The 16,830-nt window shown below is 37.5% G+C and overlaps 1 protein-coding gene across 8 annotated transcripts in view; it reads left to right on the top strand.

The window, feature by feature from the left end:
• Positions 1-16,830, top strand: part of LOC145527081 (uncharacterized) — a 39,531-nt gene that overhangs the window by 20,732 nt on the left and 1,969 nt on the right. For 3 of the 8 annotated variants that reach the window (XR_014069456.1, XR_014069457.1, XR_014069458.1), the window contains exons 4-8: positions 2,922-3,048; positions 3,341-3,427; positions 7,050-9,443; positions 10,832-11,284; positions 12,393-12,811. Coding sequence is in view for 5 of the 8 variants with exons in the window: in XM_081544496.1 (XP_081400622.1) it covers positions 2,922-3,048; positions 3,341-3,427; positions 7,050-9,443; positions 12,393-12,535 (2,751 nt within the window). In the remaining 3 variants the exon portion in view is untranslated. Of the gene's footprint in view, positions 1-2,921; positions 3,049-3,340; positions 3,428-7,049; positions 9,978-10,831; positions 12,812-16,830 lie in introns of those variants that run through there. The other 5 variants (XM_081544496.1, XM_081544492.1, XM_081544494.1 and 2 more) reach the window with 4 other exon arrangements.

Genomic DNA, 16,830 nt, shown 5'->3' with positions numbered 1-16,830 from the left:
CATGTGGATATCCAGTTTTCCCAGCATCATTTAGTGGAAAGACTTTTCTTTCCCCATGAATGGTCTTGGAACCATTGTCAACAATCATTTAACCATATATGCAAGGGTTTGTTTCTGGACTCTCTTCTATTCCATTGTTACCTCCATGCAAATACCATGTTGTATGTCAGTCTTTCAGTCTTTATGCCAGTATCACATTATTTTGGTTACTAGTTTTCTACTAAGTTTTGAAATTAGGAAGTATGAGTCCTCCAACTTTGTTCTTTTTCAAGATTGTTTTGTCTATTCAAGGTCATTTGAGCTTTTTAATACATTTTAGGATGGATTTTTCTATTTCTGGGAAAAATAGCATTGAAATTTTATTAGGGATTGCATTGAATATGTAGATCACTTTGGATACTACTAACATATTATTAAGGAACATAAAGTATGTTTCTGTTTATTTATGTCTCATTTCTTTTAACAAGGTTTTTAGTTTTCATTTTGCAAGTCATTTACTTCCTAGATTAAGTTATTACTTCTTTTAAAAATTTATTTATTTATTTATTTTTGGTTGCACTGGTTCTTTGTTGCTGCGCTTGGGCTTTCTCTAGTTGCAGAGAGTGCGCAGGCTACGCTTCGTTGCAGTGCACAGGCTTCTCATTGCTGTGGCTTCTCTTGTTACAGAGCACGGGCTCTAGCTGTGTGACTTCCGTAGTTAGAGTGTGTGGGCTCTAGGTTGCTCTGGCTTCAGTAGTTGTGGCACAGGAGCTCATTAGTTGTGTCTCGGGCCCTAGAGCACAGACTCATTAGTTGTAGCACATGAGCTTTAGTTGCCCACAGCATATAGAATCTTTTCAGACCAGAAATTGAACCAGTGTCCCCTGCATTGAAAGGCAGATTCCTATCCACTGTACCACCAGGGAAGTCCAAATTATTACTACTTTATGATGCTGTTATAAATGCAATCATTTTTATAATTTGCTTTTCTGCTTGATCATTGTTAGTGCATACAAACACAGCTCATTTTGGTGGGTGACTTTGTGTCCTGTTATTTGCTGAATTCATTTATTCTAACTAGGTTTTCTGTGTGTGTGTATGTGTGTGGAATCCTTAACGTTTTCTACGTATAGGATGATATTGTCCATGAACAGAGAAATAATTTTACTCTGTTTCTAATTTGGATCCCTGTTATTTCTTTTTCTTGCCCCGTTCCTCTGACTAGAACTTCCAGTGCTGTGTTGAATAGAAGTGGTGAAAGCAGGCATTGGTTCCTCATTCCTGACCTTAGAAGAAAAGCTTTGTCTTTCACCATTGAGTATGATATTCACTGTGGGATTTTAAGATATGACTTTTATTATGTTGAAATACTTTCCTTCTGTTCCTACTTCACTGAGTGTTTTTATCATGAAAGAGTGGAATTTTGTCAGGGCTTCAACTGAGATAATCTTCTTTGAGATAATCATTTTTTTAACTTCATTCTGTTAATGTGATGTATTACACTGAGCAGTTTTCCAATGTTGAACCATTCTTGCATTCCAAGAATAAATCCCATTTGTCATGGTGTATAATCTTTTTAATAAGCTTCCTAAAGTTATAGCATTCTGATTTGAATTTATGCCAGCTTAACTTCAGTGACATACAAACACTGCTCCTTTACCGGTCTGTCCCAACTCCTTTTGGTTGTTGATGTCACATGTTTATACATTGTGTGCCCCAAAACATAAACTAACAATTATTTCAAATGCATTAGTCTCTTATAAGTATATAGAGAACAAAATGTAGAGTTACAAATCAAAGTTAAAATAATACTACCATTAATGATTACACAGGTATTTACCTTTGTTCAGATCTTTATTTCTTCAAAACAGCTTCAAGTTATTGAGTAGTGTGGTTTCATTTCACCTGCAGGACTCCTTTGAACATTTCTTTCCAAACAGCTCTAGTGGTAGCAAACTACCTTTTGTTTTTCTGGAGATGTATTCATTTCTACCTCACTGTTGAAGCATGATTTTTTCACATACAGAATTCTTGACTGATAGTTTTTTGTTTTTTTTCTTTTAGCTCTTTGAATATATGGGTTCATAGTCTTTTTGGTCTCTCTTCTCTGATGAGAAATCTGCTTACAATGTTACTGAGGAGCTCTTGTGTGAAACAAATCATTTCTTTCTTGATACTTTCAAGGTTCTTTCTCTCTTTGTGTTTGTCTATTGAAAATTTGAGTGTATACGTTTCTTTAAGGTTTCATCATTTTTGGAGTTTGTTGAACTTCTTGGATGTTTATATCCATGTCTTTCATCAAATTTAAAATTTCATTTTCAAATTCGTTGTTGCCCATTTTTGAAAATTTTAGCCATTCTAGATATGTAATGCAGTCTCACTGTTTTAATTTGTAGTTCCCTAATGATACATGATGTTGAGCACCTTTTCATGTGCTGCTTTGCCATCTGTGTATCATCATGCTCAGATCTGTTGCCCCACAAAGTAGCTGCTACTTACAGCTCTTGCCTTTATTCCACCAAATTTTGACATATCTTTCTTCAGTGGTGGCTCCTTTAGTCCCCTCTCATGGACTCAGCCAACTGTATTCCTCCCTTATGCCCATGTTCTCCACATGTTCTTTTGTCTTAGCATCTTTGACTCCCTGTTACATTTTTACGTATTTAACCTTTGTATTTCTCTACAATGCTGAACACTTCTTGCAGGCAGGACTGCCTTTCCTCCGTTTTATATTACCTGCACTGGGTTGAATACCTGACACATGGTGTTCTCATGTGTTCAATGAAAGGTTAACTGATTTAATGCATATTGATGGCATATTTTCAATAAATTTTGCTTTTCTCCCAAAATATTAAAGAATATAAATAATGGACAGCCTTGGCTGGCTTTTGTGACAAACTTAGTAAAATGATTTGAGATTGAATAGGAATCTGCTATTTCAGGGACCGTTGTCATTCATGGATGTGTTTGTGGACTTTACCTGGGAAGAGTGGCAGCTGCTGGACTCAGCTCAGAAGCACCTGTACAGGAGTGTGATGTTGGAGAACTATGGAAACCTGGTGTCTCTGGGTAGGTACTGCCCCCTTGAAAGGAATGTGTGTAATCTCCAGGCTTCCTCTACTTGGTGGCTGAAAACTGGCACTTTTATAAAATACTGGGTGATTTGGGGCTTATACTTAGAGGCCAGGTTTTCTTATTCTTCCTTTGGCATCAGAATATGCTGGTTGAATGGTGTTTACTTTGTTAGAGTGCAAAAGGGCAGCTTCATCATGTCACCTCTAAACTAAATTTTCCCAGTTTTTCTGAATCCCTGGGTCCTAGGCAGTCTTGATCCAGATTGTCCGTAATTTTCCATTCACAGGATATCAATACACCAAACCCAGTATCATTTTCCAGTTGGAACAAGAAGAGCTGTGGATGATGCAAAGTCCAAGTCAGGGCCATTTAGGTGAGTGACCAGAACATTTAGATCTTTTCCTCCTTACTCAGAATCAGTGTGAGGTCTGACATTATGTTCTCTTTGTGTTTGTACTTTTAGGTCATTTGTAACCATCTTTTGCTCATTATCTCTTCTCTGGTATTCTCAGCTTCCTTCTTACTTTTCTGAGGTAGTAGACTCATCTCATTATGCATTTAAGCAGCTTTATCTCTTTATCTCACTTCATGTGACTTTCACACCCTTACTAAATAAAGTTAATCTTCCTAATATTAGAATTGTTTCAGCTGAAATTTTTAATTAAATCAACGTATAAGATGAAGTGATTCATTATCACACATTACAAAATGTCCTAAAGTGGGTCAGCTCTAGGGATGACTAAGTGATTGACTCACTAAATTGCCACAGGTCTACCCCTTTCTTGCTATTCTAACTATGTATTTTCCTCAAATTTTCTCCCTCATAGTCATCAGATGGCTATGACAGTTCCAGCCAATACCTGCAAATGTACCAGTGACCTGTGGAATAAATACTGTTCCTTCCCACGTGGCCCTTTTTATCAGACATTAAAATCTATTTCAGGAAGCCCCAGCAGGCTTAACCATGTTCAGTAGGCTAGATTTTTATCACATACCCTGTGTAAAAAAGACTGGCAAGGGAAATGGTAAGCCATCACTGTTGGCTCAGATAAATCATGCTTTCCCTTCGGCAGGGAGTATGGAGATGGGTCTCCAGTTTCCCACCTGAAGCACATGGCCTTATGGATGGAGGTAGGACATAAAATCAGGTTTCTGCCAGCCAGGAGAAGGGCAGCAGAACTGTCAGCTAGGCAGCACTGTCCACCTTCATCTTCCTTTTTGGTGAGGCAGCATCCCGTCACACCCTTCTTTCCACCTATCCATTTTCAAAAATACTGTATCCACCCCTCTTTTCATTCTTACACTGTATTAGTGCAAGTCTAGATCCTTGTTTCTAATCAGAGCTGGTAGTGATTCTTCACAGTCTGGTGATCTCTAAAGTTATCCACACTCATTTCAAATGCTAGCAAGGTAATGCTCCAAATGCTCCAAGCTAGGCTTCAACAGTACATGAACCATGAACTTCCAGATGTTCAAGCTGGATTTAGAAAAGGAAGAGGAACCAGAGATCAAATTGCCAACATCTGTTGGATCGTTGAAAAAGCAAGAGAGTTCCAGAAAAACATCTACTTCTGCTTTATTGACTATGCCAAAGCCTTTGACTGTGTGGATCACAACAAACTATGGAAAATTCTTAAAGAAATGGGAATACCAGACCACCTGACCTGCCTCGTGAGAAATCTGTATGCAGGTCAAGAAGCAACAGTTAGAACTGGACATGGAACAATGGACTGGTTCCAAATTGGGAAAGGAGTACATCAAGGCTGTATATTTTCATGCTGCTTATTTAGCTTATATGCAGAGTATATCATGCAAAATGCCAGGCTGGATGAAGCACAAGCTGGAATCAAGATTTCCGGGAGAAATATCCATAACCTCAGATATGCAGATGACACCACCCTTATGGCAGAAAGTGAAGAACTAAAGAGCCTCTTGATGAAAGTGAAAGAGGAGAGTGAAAAAGTTGGCTTAAAACTCAACATTTAAAAGACTAAGATCACGGCATCCAGTCCCATCACTTCATGGCAAATAGATGGGGAAACAGTGGGAACAGTGACATACTTGATTTTGGGGAGCTTCAAAATCACTGCAGATGGTGAATGCAGCCATAAAATTAAAAGACGCTTGCTCCTTTGGAGAAAAGCTGTGACAAACTTAGACAGCATATTAAAAAGCAGAGATACTTATTTTGCCCACAAAGGTCCATCTAGTCAAGGCTATGGTTTTTCCAGTAGTCATGTATGGATGTGAGAGTTGGTCTATAAAGAAAGCTGAGTGCAGAAGAATTGATGCTTTTGAACCGTGGTGTTGGAGAAGACTCTTGAGAGTCCCTTGGACTGCAGGGAAATCAAACCAGTCAATCCTAAAGAAAATAAGTCCTGAATATTCATTGGAAGGACTGATGCTGAAGCTGAAACTCCAATATTTTGGCCACCTGATGCGAAGAACTGACTCATTGCAAAAGACTCTGATGCTGGGAAAGATTGAAAGCAGGAGGAGAAGGAGATGACAGGATGAGATGGTTGGATGGCATCACCGACTCAATAGACATGAGTTTGAGCAAGCTCTGGGAGTTGGTGATGGACAGGGAGGCCTGCAGTGCTGCAGTTCATGGGATCGCAAAGAGTCGGACGCGACTGAACTGAACTGCACCAAAAGAATATTTATTTAGACATGTGAAGAGGAGTCTGGGGGAAGGTGGGTAAATTCTAAATTCGTGAATAATAACAGAGAAAACTTGGCAGCTAAGTAAAACAACTCAAGAGAAAAAATGATTTATGAACGAAAACTAACCATGGTACACTTGCATGATTTACCTGTGAACAGAAATTACATGGTTGTGAAGATGTAAAACCTGAAGACTGATTTAAGGAAAAGTATGAAATAGCTTGATTAGGATGGTGCAGGTATGGGAAGAGAGTGTGTATATCATGGGGAATATTAAGGGAGGAAGATGAAAGGAATTAAATCTCTACCCTACACACTGAGTAATGAGGAGAAAATCAAGTATAACAGAATAGGCTGTTATTTAGAAAACACGGAGGAAAATACCATAAGAAAGAGCTAAGAGACAAAACTTTTTTCCTCTGAGGAGAATGAAAAGCAGAGAGGCAAGGTGAACGGATGCTGTTTAAACATTAACTACGCCCTCCCCCCACCAAATTCCAAAAATACAAAATAGATGAAGATCCAGCCACAGGTCTGAGTTCTTATGCACAATGACAAATATTTGGAGGTTGAATAGAAGAGAGAATGGGTAGAGTTGACCTGTTAATAGGTATACCAGAGTAACAAGGTGAAGGATAGAGCAGGGCATTGAGAGAACACAACAGAAGGTCAGCTTTGAAGAAGCAACATCACAGGGTCTTAATCCCTCATACCAGGTTTCTCTACAACCTAAATCTGAACCCTTATTCATTTGTACACAAACCTCCAAATTATAAGTGTTCCCAAACATCAATTCCCACCTAGGGCAGTATCTACCCCCATGCTCTGAGAAATGAAAATTTTCATTTTGCTCACTTTTTCCTTGTACTTTCTTTCTTTTTCTTTTTTTTTTTTTTTAAATTTTGGCTGCACTGAGTCTTCATTGTGGCATTCAGTTGGAACACACAGTTTTAGTTGCCCTGCAGTATGTGGGATCTTAGTTCCACAACCAGGAATCAAATCAGCATCCCTTGCATTGGAAGATTGATTCTTAACCACTGGGCCACCAGGAAAGTCACTCCATGCGCTTTCCAAAGAAGCTCTTATACAAAATTTTGAAACTCAAAGCTATATTTATTGTCAGATCTCTATGCCTGTTTTCATGTTTTGATTTGTTTTGTTTCTGCAGGTGCCCAGGAGTTTGTGTACATTTACATTTGAGATTTATTTATATTCAGAACTGATATCAGAAACTAAGAAAAACCTCATGACATGGAATTTTTAAGGCAATTTTATGCTATATTATGATCATGTCACTATTTATAACATATGAGTATTTTCATTTCTAGACGAAGTCTGGGAAATTGATGGTTGTATGGAATGGCATCAGGAAAATCAAGGCAAGCTGGGAAGTATGGCAGAAGGCTATCCCTGTACTGCATTTGGGAAACTGTGTCTTATTACTGCAAATAATGCTTCTTCAAGACAAAGACTCCATAAATGTGTCACAAATGGAAAGAGTTTGAAATGTAATATAGGTTTCAGTAATAATTATGCTGGAAAGAATCCTAGTGACTTTCATGCATTGAGGGAATCATCTTTCCTTTCTAGACATGAACAAGCTGTTATTGGCATAAAATACTGTGAAAGCAATGAATCTGGAAAAACTGCCGACAGAAAGCCACAGCTTATTTGCCAACAAATGCATATGGGAGGAAAATCGTTTGAATGCAGTTCCTGTGGGAAGGCCTTCAGCAGCAAGTCAAACCTTGTGGTGCATCAGGAAACTCATGAAGAAGCAAAACCCTACAAGTGTGATGGATGTGGGAAAGACTTCAGCAGCAAGTCCTACCTCACTGCACATCAGAGAACTCACACAGGAGAGAACCTACATGAATGCAGTGATTGTCAGAAAACTTTTAGTTTCAATTCACAACTTGTTATACATCAAAGAATTCACACACAGGAGAATCCCTATGAATGCTGTGAATGCAGGAAAGTCTTCACTAGGAGAGACCAGCTTGTTTCCCACCAGAGAACTCATTCAGGACTGAAACCCTATGGATGTCATGAATGTGGGAAAGCTTTTGGTTTGAAATCACAGCTCATTATACATCAAAGAATTCATACTGGAGAGAAACCCTATGAATGCAGTGATTGTCAGAAAGCCTTTAATACAAAATCTAACCTCATGGTACATCAGACAACTCACACAGGAGAGAAACCTTATAGTTGTAGTGAATGTGGGAAAGCTTTTACTTTCAAGTCACAGCTCATTGTACACCAGGGAGTACACAGTGGCGTCAAACCCTATGGATGTAATCAATGTGGAAAAGCTTTCAGTTTGAAGTCACAACTCATTGTACATCAGCGAAGTCACACAGGAGTGAAACCCTATGGATGCAATGAATGTGGGAAAGCTTTTAGGAGCAAGTCGTACCTCATTATACATCAAAGAACTCACACAGGAGAGAAACTCCATGAATGCTGCGAATGTGGGAGAGCCTTCAGTTTTAATTCACAACTTGTTATACATCAGAGAATTCACACAGGGGAGAATCCCTATGAATGCAGTGAGTGTGGGAAAGCCTTCAGTCGGAAATACCAGCTCATTTCACACCAGAGAACTCATGCAGGGGAGAAGCCCTATGAATGCAGTGATTGTGGGAAAACTTTTGGTTTGAAATCACAGCTCGTGATACATCAGCGAACTCATACAGGAGAGAAGCCCTATGAATGTAGTGAATGTCAGAAAGCCTTTAATACAAAGTCAAACCTTATTGTACATCAGAGAACCCACACAGGAGAAAAACCATATGGTTGTAGTGAATGTGGGAAATCCTTTACTTTTAAATCACAGCTCATTGTACATCAGGGAGCACACACTGGGGTAAAACCCTATGGATGTAATCAGTGTGGAAAAGCCTTCAGTTTGAAGTCACAGCTCATTGTACATCAGAGAAGTCACACAGGATTGAAACCCTATGGGTGCATTGAATGTGGGAAAGCTTTTAGGAGCAAGTCCTATCTCATCATACATACGAGGACTCACACAGGGGAGAAACCACATGAATGCAGTGAATGCGGGAAATCCTTCAGTTTTAACTCACAGCTGATTGTACATCAGAGAATTCATACAGGAGAGAGTCCCTATGAATGCAGTGATTGTGGGAAAGCCTTTAATAGGAAAGACCAGCTCATCTCACATCAGCGAACTCATGCAGGGGAAAAACCTTATAGGTGCAGTGAGTGTGGGAAAGCCTTTAGTAGCAAGTCATATCTCATTATACACATGAGAACTCATTCAGGAGAGAAACCATATGAATGTCACAAATGTGGGAAAGCGTTCATTTGGAAGTCACTACTCATTGTACATGAGCGAACTCATGCAGGGGAAAACCCTTATAAATGCAGTCAGTGTGAGAAATCCTTCAGTGGGAAATTACGGCTCCTTGTACATCAGAGAATGCACATGAGAGAGAAGCCCTATGAATGCAATGAGTGTGAAAAAGCCTTCATTAGGAAATCTCAGCTCATTGTACATCAGAGGACTCATTCAGGGGAGAAACCCTATGAATGCAGTGAGTGCGGAAAAACTTTCTCTCAGAAATCAATTCTCAGTGCACATCAGAGGACTCATACTGGAGAGAAGCCCTGTAAATGCACTGAATGTGGGAAAGCCTTTTGTTGGAAGTCACAACTCATTATGCATCAGAGAACTCATGCAGATGAGAAACATATTGGTGAGTTAAATATAATAAACTTTCTTTCAAAAGTGAATTCACAGGAATTCCTAGAAAATTCATACAGGAGAGAAACTTTATAAATGGAATCATCTCATTGTCCGCCATGTATGTATGGCATGTGGGAACGAATCCACAGAAAGCTGTTTTTTATACACACACACACACACAAAATCAGTAAATGTACACAGGAACTGTATGAATTCAGTGAACCCTCTGAAAGTTCTTAGCAGGAAATCGTACCATGTCTTTAAGTTTGTGCAGTTGAGGAACAATATGAATGAAATGAATATCAGAAACTCATTTCTTAGCATGCTAACATCTGCAAAGAGTTAATTCCATAGTGCAAATGAATATAGAATACAGTCCTTTGAAAATCATAATTTATTGGAATTAGGATTTTAATGAGAAAAATTGTAAATCGAATGTATTGCAGGCATCAAAAGCTTATATGTTGGAGAAACCATGGTATAAAGTTAGGAAAATTCTTCATCTAGAAATGACAAGCTTCTAATAAAAAAGTAAAAATTTGAATGAGTGAAGATCTATGAATGTTTTTTAAGCCTCTATAGGAAGGTTTATTATTTTGAATCATCTGGAAAAAAAACTTCCTTTATAAATTCAGGGGAAATTATGATCCAAATTATGCTTCCAGACTCTTAGGAAAAGCTTGTAAGAAACTATCCAACTATCAATGATAAACATTTTATAGAATATAAAGATTTTCTAATATGAGTAAATGTAATAATCATGATAACAATAAGGATCACATCAGAAGACCTGCAGTGATGTTTAGGTGTTTTCTTCCTTTCTGTACTATAAAATATGTTTTGTGGACTTTGGCATATTCTTATGGATGCCACATTTGATAAATACGTTTATTAGCTAACAATACTGTTTCCCAGGGATTTCTACTCTGCATGGCAACATCTTTCTTTAAAATACAATTTGTTACTAGAATAATACGGCATATAAATGCATTTCAGTACTTTTAAACCTTTACTATTGTTTTGTACCCTCTGTAAATGGACCTGAAAGCTCTCTCTTTAGTTATACAATCAGTATAGCTCACATTTCATGTGATTGCATATCTGGAATCTGTCCTTTCCTCTTTAATTAGAATACCTTGATTTCCTTTAAGAGAATTGACAGTGTATGCAATGTATGCATGATCAGATCATCATTCAAGGTACCCTGCCAGGAGTTGGCTGAGATAGTCCAGAATTTAAATTTTTAATGGACTCCTTAGTACAGAAAATCAAACTTAGCTTTTGTCCTCAGGTAACATCTTGCTGCAAATATTAATTAATTCCTTCTATATAGATTACCCAGAATAGCTTTAGTTGTTGTCACTTCTTAATCCTAGTTCACTTCTCTCTTAATTTGAGCTATCTGGTGCCAGAGTCCTGCTCCAGCTGGTCCAGGATTCCCTCAGGATGGACAGCATCGGCGATGCGAATGAGAAGACACAGCGAGTCTTGGTGTTTCCAAGTGTCTTCTGACTTTATTGTTCTCAATGCAGCTTTTGTATTTTTAGTTGTACATAGAAACAAATGTAAAGTGTAGAGTCATGCCAAATCAGATCAATGGGTCAGCAGTTTCTTGACCCTTATCGAGACCAGGATACCGTTTGTATATTTTAGTTACAAGAGTTTTAAGTTGTTTACATCATCTTCTGGCCTGGAGGCCTGCTAACATCTGGTGACTCTTTTATTGATAAGGGTTGATCAGCCAGAACATTTTTGTGTCAGGCACAGAAAGTACCAGAGTTACATTTTTTAAAGAATACAGGCACAGCAGATTATGACAAAGAAAGAATTCATCAACTCAGGAGTTTCAAGGTAAAACTTGTTTTCTGTACTCTATCTTATGCCTTGAGCTTAAGGGAAAAGAATGTGGTCCCATAAAGTTATGGTACGGCAGGCTGAAACAATGTAGTACCAAGGTCAGTTCTTAGCAAAAATCACCAGCTAAATTAACAATTGTCTTATTATTTGTATTAAAGCTAAACTTCTATTTATATAAGTCTCTAACTATTATACTTTCATTATATAGGCTAAATACTTTAAGAGCAAAAACATAGTGAGTAAATATAGACTAAGTAACAGTTTTATAAAGCAATATTTCTTGTATTTCCTAATAAGCCTTTTTTCCTACAAAGGGCTCTGTGCCCATTGGGGCTTTCTGTGTGGAGGCTCTCAGTACTGTTTTATTGTTAAGGAGCAGTCATGCACATTAGCTCCAAAGGCACAGGCACACTGGTTAAACAGACTAAAATGCTAGCAAGGGAAGTTTAGATTAAAATACTCTATATCCTAGATAATCTAATAGGGTGCCACCATTCGAGGGCCCTGTTGATCAAGGTTTCAGATTGATCTATTTTGGGAAAAGATCAGGAAAGGCCTTCTGCCTAAGTCATAGAAAATAAGAAGAGGTTTATTATAGGAAACATCAGAAAGATAGATATCATCTTTAAGGTGAGCGCTGAGGCAGCCTTCCGAGAATCCCTGAGGCCTGAGTTGCTCTGCTCGTCAGGTCTTCTCCTCATGACTCTGTCATGGGTGGGATCTCGTGAGCTGGCTCCCTGCAATCTGGTATCCTCTCAGTACATTTAAATGATACCTTTAAGGGATGCTGCTGAAGCATGCATGTATAGCTGTAGATTCAGGGCAGTGAAAAGTCATTCTACCAGTGGCTTACTTACAAAATCAGTTTTTTTCATAACCTCACCAATTACCTTTTATGTATTAGCATTCATCTGGAAAGAGCTAGAACCCTGAAAATAAGTTTAGGGCTATCTTGGATGAATATGAGGATTTAAAACTGCAGCTACTTCTGAAACACCCACTACTTTGTGCCCTTCAGTGGGGAATCCCATTGCTTACCCAAAGAAGCTTTCTTCCTTGAAGGATATAGTTACTGATTTCTGAATGCCTAATCCTTATGCAGGATCCAAAGTCAAGAAACTTGGAGTGAAGAATGATGACTCACAGAAGGGAAGAGAAGGCTTGCACAAGGAAAGAATTTCAGATATTTGCTATAGTCTATCCCCTAAACTTAGAAAATATCATGAATATGTATTTTGTCATTGATGTTCCAAGGAAGATGCATACACATAATAAAGAGTAAACATATTCTGTGTCCCACTCTCCAAGATCTATTAGATTTTAAAGGTGCTGTGTTGTGTGAGGCACATTCACATGCAGCCTCCTCCAGTAGAAGCCAGAGATGTCAGTGTGATGTTGGAGATGTAAATTAAGTACTGTGTGAAAGGATATTGCTGGATTGGGTTTGATCTTAAATGGAAAGTTTTCCAGGTGAATGAAACTGAGCAAAAATGAATAGATTTTTGTAAGCAAAAAAGAAAAGTTAAAAATTGAATCTCTGGCTTGAAAATCTACCTAGTTCCTCTAACTCTGCCCTAGCCCCAGAAAAGAAAGAGATTCCTGAGACTTTCAGTGATAATTGATACTTTTCAAGAACATTAAGGGAACGATAATTCTGATGTTTTACAGTGTTTCACAGGAATTAAAAATTTTGGGGGAAAACAACAAAGTCATTTGTGAACATGTAATAGATTTTAAAACCCTAAATGGAATTAGAGCATAAATAGATCCAATAATGTGTAGTGTTTATTTCGTTAAGTCATGACATTATTTAGTGTAGCAGACTGTTAGTAGTGAACCCAATATTTTATTACCAACAGTATCACTGTATTTTTCATAATGTTAATGTGCTTGGCTACATTTTTCCATCTCTTTGTAGTTAAGTGCAATCATGCTGCTAATTCTGAATAATGAAATGGAAATAGAAGTTACTGAGGAATAATGTGAAGGTTTTTCTGAAGAAAAACATGTGAGAGAAGCCCCCTAGTGTCCTTTAATCTTTTCTTTTTAATATGCAATGTGCCAGATGTTGGGAGACTCAGCAGCCATCCTAGAACCTGAATTCCTCTTGAGGATGGAAGCCATCTGCTTGAGTGTAGTAGAGAGAGAAGAGTGATGTGGTTCTCTGGTAATGATGGAGCTGCTATACCAACCCTAGACTACCAAGTCTGGGCATCTTTTTACACAAAAGAGAGGTGAACTGTCTTGCCCAAGTCTTTTTTGTTGTTGGGAGGAGACTTGATTCTGTTATGTGCACCTGAATCTGATCGTAATTAAAACATATTAGAATGCTTGCAAGATTTAATATTAAAAAATCTTTTTGTAAAATTAATCACTACTGGAGGGGGGGAAGCCATGAGTAGTATCTCAGTGTGTGTAGATAAATCAGTTGATGGGTTATAATTCCCATAGATGATTTTAAATTATTATTAAATTAGAGATAGAAGTTAAATCCTTTGCAAGTAGTGTGTTCCAAAAACTGACAAATGTCATACTTTATGATAAAACAGTAATTTAAGCAGTATACCTTTAAATTAAGAACATTTAAAGCATGCTCATCAATTTTATTGAGCAATCTAATGGCAGTTCTAGTCAATATGTGAGAACAAAAAGTTGTAAGGAATTGGGGTTTGGGGCAGAAACAAAAATCCAATTGTGTGCAGATGTGATTGTCTATTTAGAAAAACCAAAATAAACTATAGGTAAATACTTAAACTACAGGCTTTAAGGCAAGGAGATGTTTTGTACAGCTCTGAAAGTTGGCAGCTTGACTGTGAGCACAAGCAGACCTCTACATCTCTGTGCTCAGATTGATCTGCCCTCAAAATATCTGAAGGCAATTTTGCAGTAAATCAACCAAAAGCTTCAACAAACCTTAGTTAAAATACAGATCAGATTGAGTCATCCTTACCCTATTTCCCAGTCTAAAAGCTGACACCCTTTTCTGGAAGTAAATATATATTCAGAGCAGAGTAAACATATATTCAGAGCAAAGGAAATTATCAGGAATATATAGATACCTTATATAACGAAAAGTATCATTTTACCAAAAAGATGTTTCTATATGTGCAGGCACTTAAAGCATCAAAATCATGCAAACACAAAGCTTTATATACTCTTACCAGTTTAGTTGGACACTTCAACATGTATTTCTCAGTAGCATAACTTGGAGACCAAAAATAAGACTGTGGAAGCACTGGGTAATGCCATCAACAAACTACACTTGGTAGACACATCTAGAACATCTGACAGCAGAATACACATTCTTTTCAATTGCACATGAAGCATTCATCAATACAGACTATATCCTGGGACATTAATTATAAAACTTTTCAAATAATTGAAATCATACAAAATGTCTTCAGACTGTAATGCAGCTTTACAAGAAACCAATTGCAAAAAGAACAGGAAAAGCCCCAAACACTTAGAAATGAACACAATTCCAGTCCTAGATATTTCAAGAAAAATATGGAAAATAAACATGTACAAGTTAAAATACAACATTGGTTTTTTTTTTTTGAGATGCCGATAAAGCAATGCCTAGAGAGAATATCACTGAATGCTTGTATTTAAAAAGAATAAGGGTCTCACATCAATAAAGTCCCACCATAAGAAACAAGAAAAAAGCAAGTAGATCCCAGTGTAAATAGGAACAAAACAGTAAAGATAAGACCAGAGACCAATGGAACAAAAAAAAAAAAAAAGGAAGGGATAGACAACACATAACACAAATTTGACAACTTTGATGAAATGGACTAAATTCTTGAAAGAAACTACCAATAAAGGTAATCCAAATAGTGCTACATTAATTAAAGAAATTAAATTCAGTTTAAAATCTCCCAACAAAGAAAAATCCAGGCTCAGATCATTTCACTGGTCATTGTTATCAACCATTTAAGAAAGAAGTAATACCAATTCTATACAAACTCTTCCAGAAAATAGATGACAAATACATCTTAACTCATTTTATGAAGTTAGTATTACTCTAATTTTTTTGGTAAAAGATACTACAAATGTTCTTTATGAACACAGATGTAAAAATCTTCAATATTAGTTAATTTACTCCTGAAATATGTAAAGGGTAATATATGAAGATAAATTGGAGTTTATCTTGGAAATAGGAAGCTGATTCAATTTCAGAATTCAATCACTAATTCATACCTGAATAACTAAAAAAATCGTGTGATCTCATCAATAGGTGTAGTAAAAGCGTATGTTCAAGTTCCACAGCACTCATTAAAAAAAACAAACAAAAAAAACACCTCAGCAGGACTTCCCTGATAGTGCAGTGGATGAGAATCTGCCTGTTCGTGCAGGAGACACAGGTTTGATCCCTGATCCAGGAAGATTCCACAAGCTGCAGAGCAACTGAGCCTGTGCAGCACAACTATTGAGCCCATGCTCCAGAGCCTGTGAGCTGCAACTCCTGAGCCCCCATGCTGCAACTACTGAAGCCCATGTGCCTAGAGCTTGTGCTCCACAACAAGAGAAATCACTGCAATGAGAAGCCCTCACACCACAATGAAGAGTACCCTCACTCACTACAACTAGAGAGAGGCTGCACAAAGCAACAAAGACTCAATGCAGCAAAAAAAATAAAAAGAAACCTCATGTGTAATGTTAAAACAAAACAACAACAGCAAATCAGGAATAGGAAGTCACTTCCTCAAACTAATGAAGCATATCTGATAAATGTCTATAGTTAATGTAAGGGTGAAAATGAATAGCTTCCCCTAAAATTGAGAGCAAGTCAACTATATCCACTCTCACCCGTGTGTTTCAACATTGTACTAGAAGACTAAGCTGACTGCATTAGGCAAGAAAGAGAAAAGAATAGAGATTGGAAAGGAGGAACAACAACCATACTGAAAGACAGCATGACCGTCTTCACTGAAACTCCTTTTAAAACTTTACCCCCCCCCAAAAAAACCACCATAACAAGTCAATTTAGCAAGATAGCAAAATATAAAATCAACATTCAAAACTCATCTGTTTTTACATACTTGCAATATACAATGGGAAATTTGGGTTAAATGCACCACTATTTATGACAGGACCAGAAACATGGAATAATTAAATGTAAGTCAAATGAAATGCTGAAAACAGCAATGAAGAGGGGAGTAACAATGACCTAGATACTGGAAGAATGTGCCCTGTTAATGGATTGGAAGATTCAATGTTGTTAAAGTGTCAGTGTTCTCCACACGGATTTTTAGATTCAGTCCCTTTCCTATCAAATTCCCAGGAAGATCTGTGAAAACTGACAAACATCCTGAAACATATGTGAAATAGCAAAGGAACTAGAATACCCACAATTTTGAACAGGAACAACAGTTCAAAACATACACTTTTATTTCCAGGCCTATCATAAAGTTACAGTAGCTATAACAGTATGGTCTTCTGAAAGGACAGACATATGGATTAGTAAAACAGAAGAGAGTTCTGAATATAACTACCCACTACATAGTGAACTGATTTTTGTCAAAATTACAAAAACAATT

The sequence above is a fragment of the Giraffa tippelskirchi genome, chromosome 11 (assembly GCF_054371585.1).
Source record: "Giraffa tippelskirchi isolate mGirTip1 chromosome 11, T2T-mGirTip1v1.2.pri, whole genome shotgun sequence".
Lineage (NCBI taxonomy): Eukaryota > Metazoa > Chordata > Mammalia > Artiodactyla > Giraffidae > Giraffa > Giraffa tippelskirchi.
The sequence above is the reverse complement of the archived record's forward strand: the minus strand, read 5'-3'. Positions and strand labels throughout refer to the sequence as shown.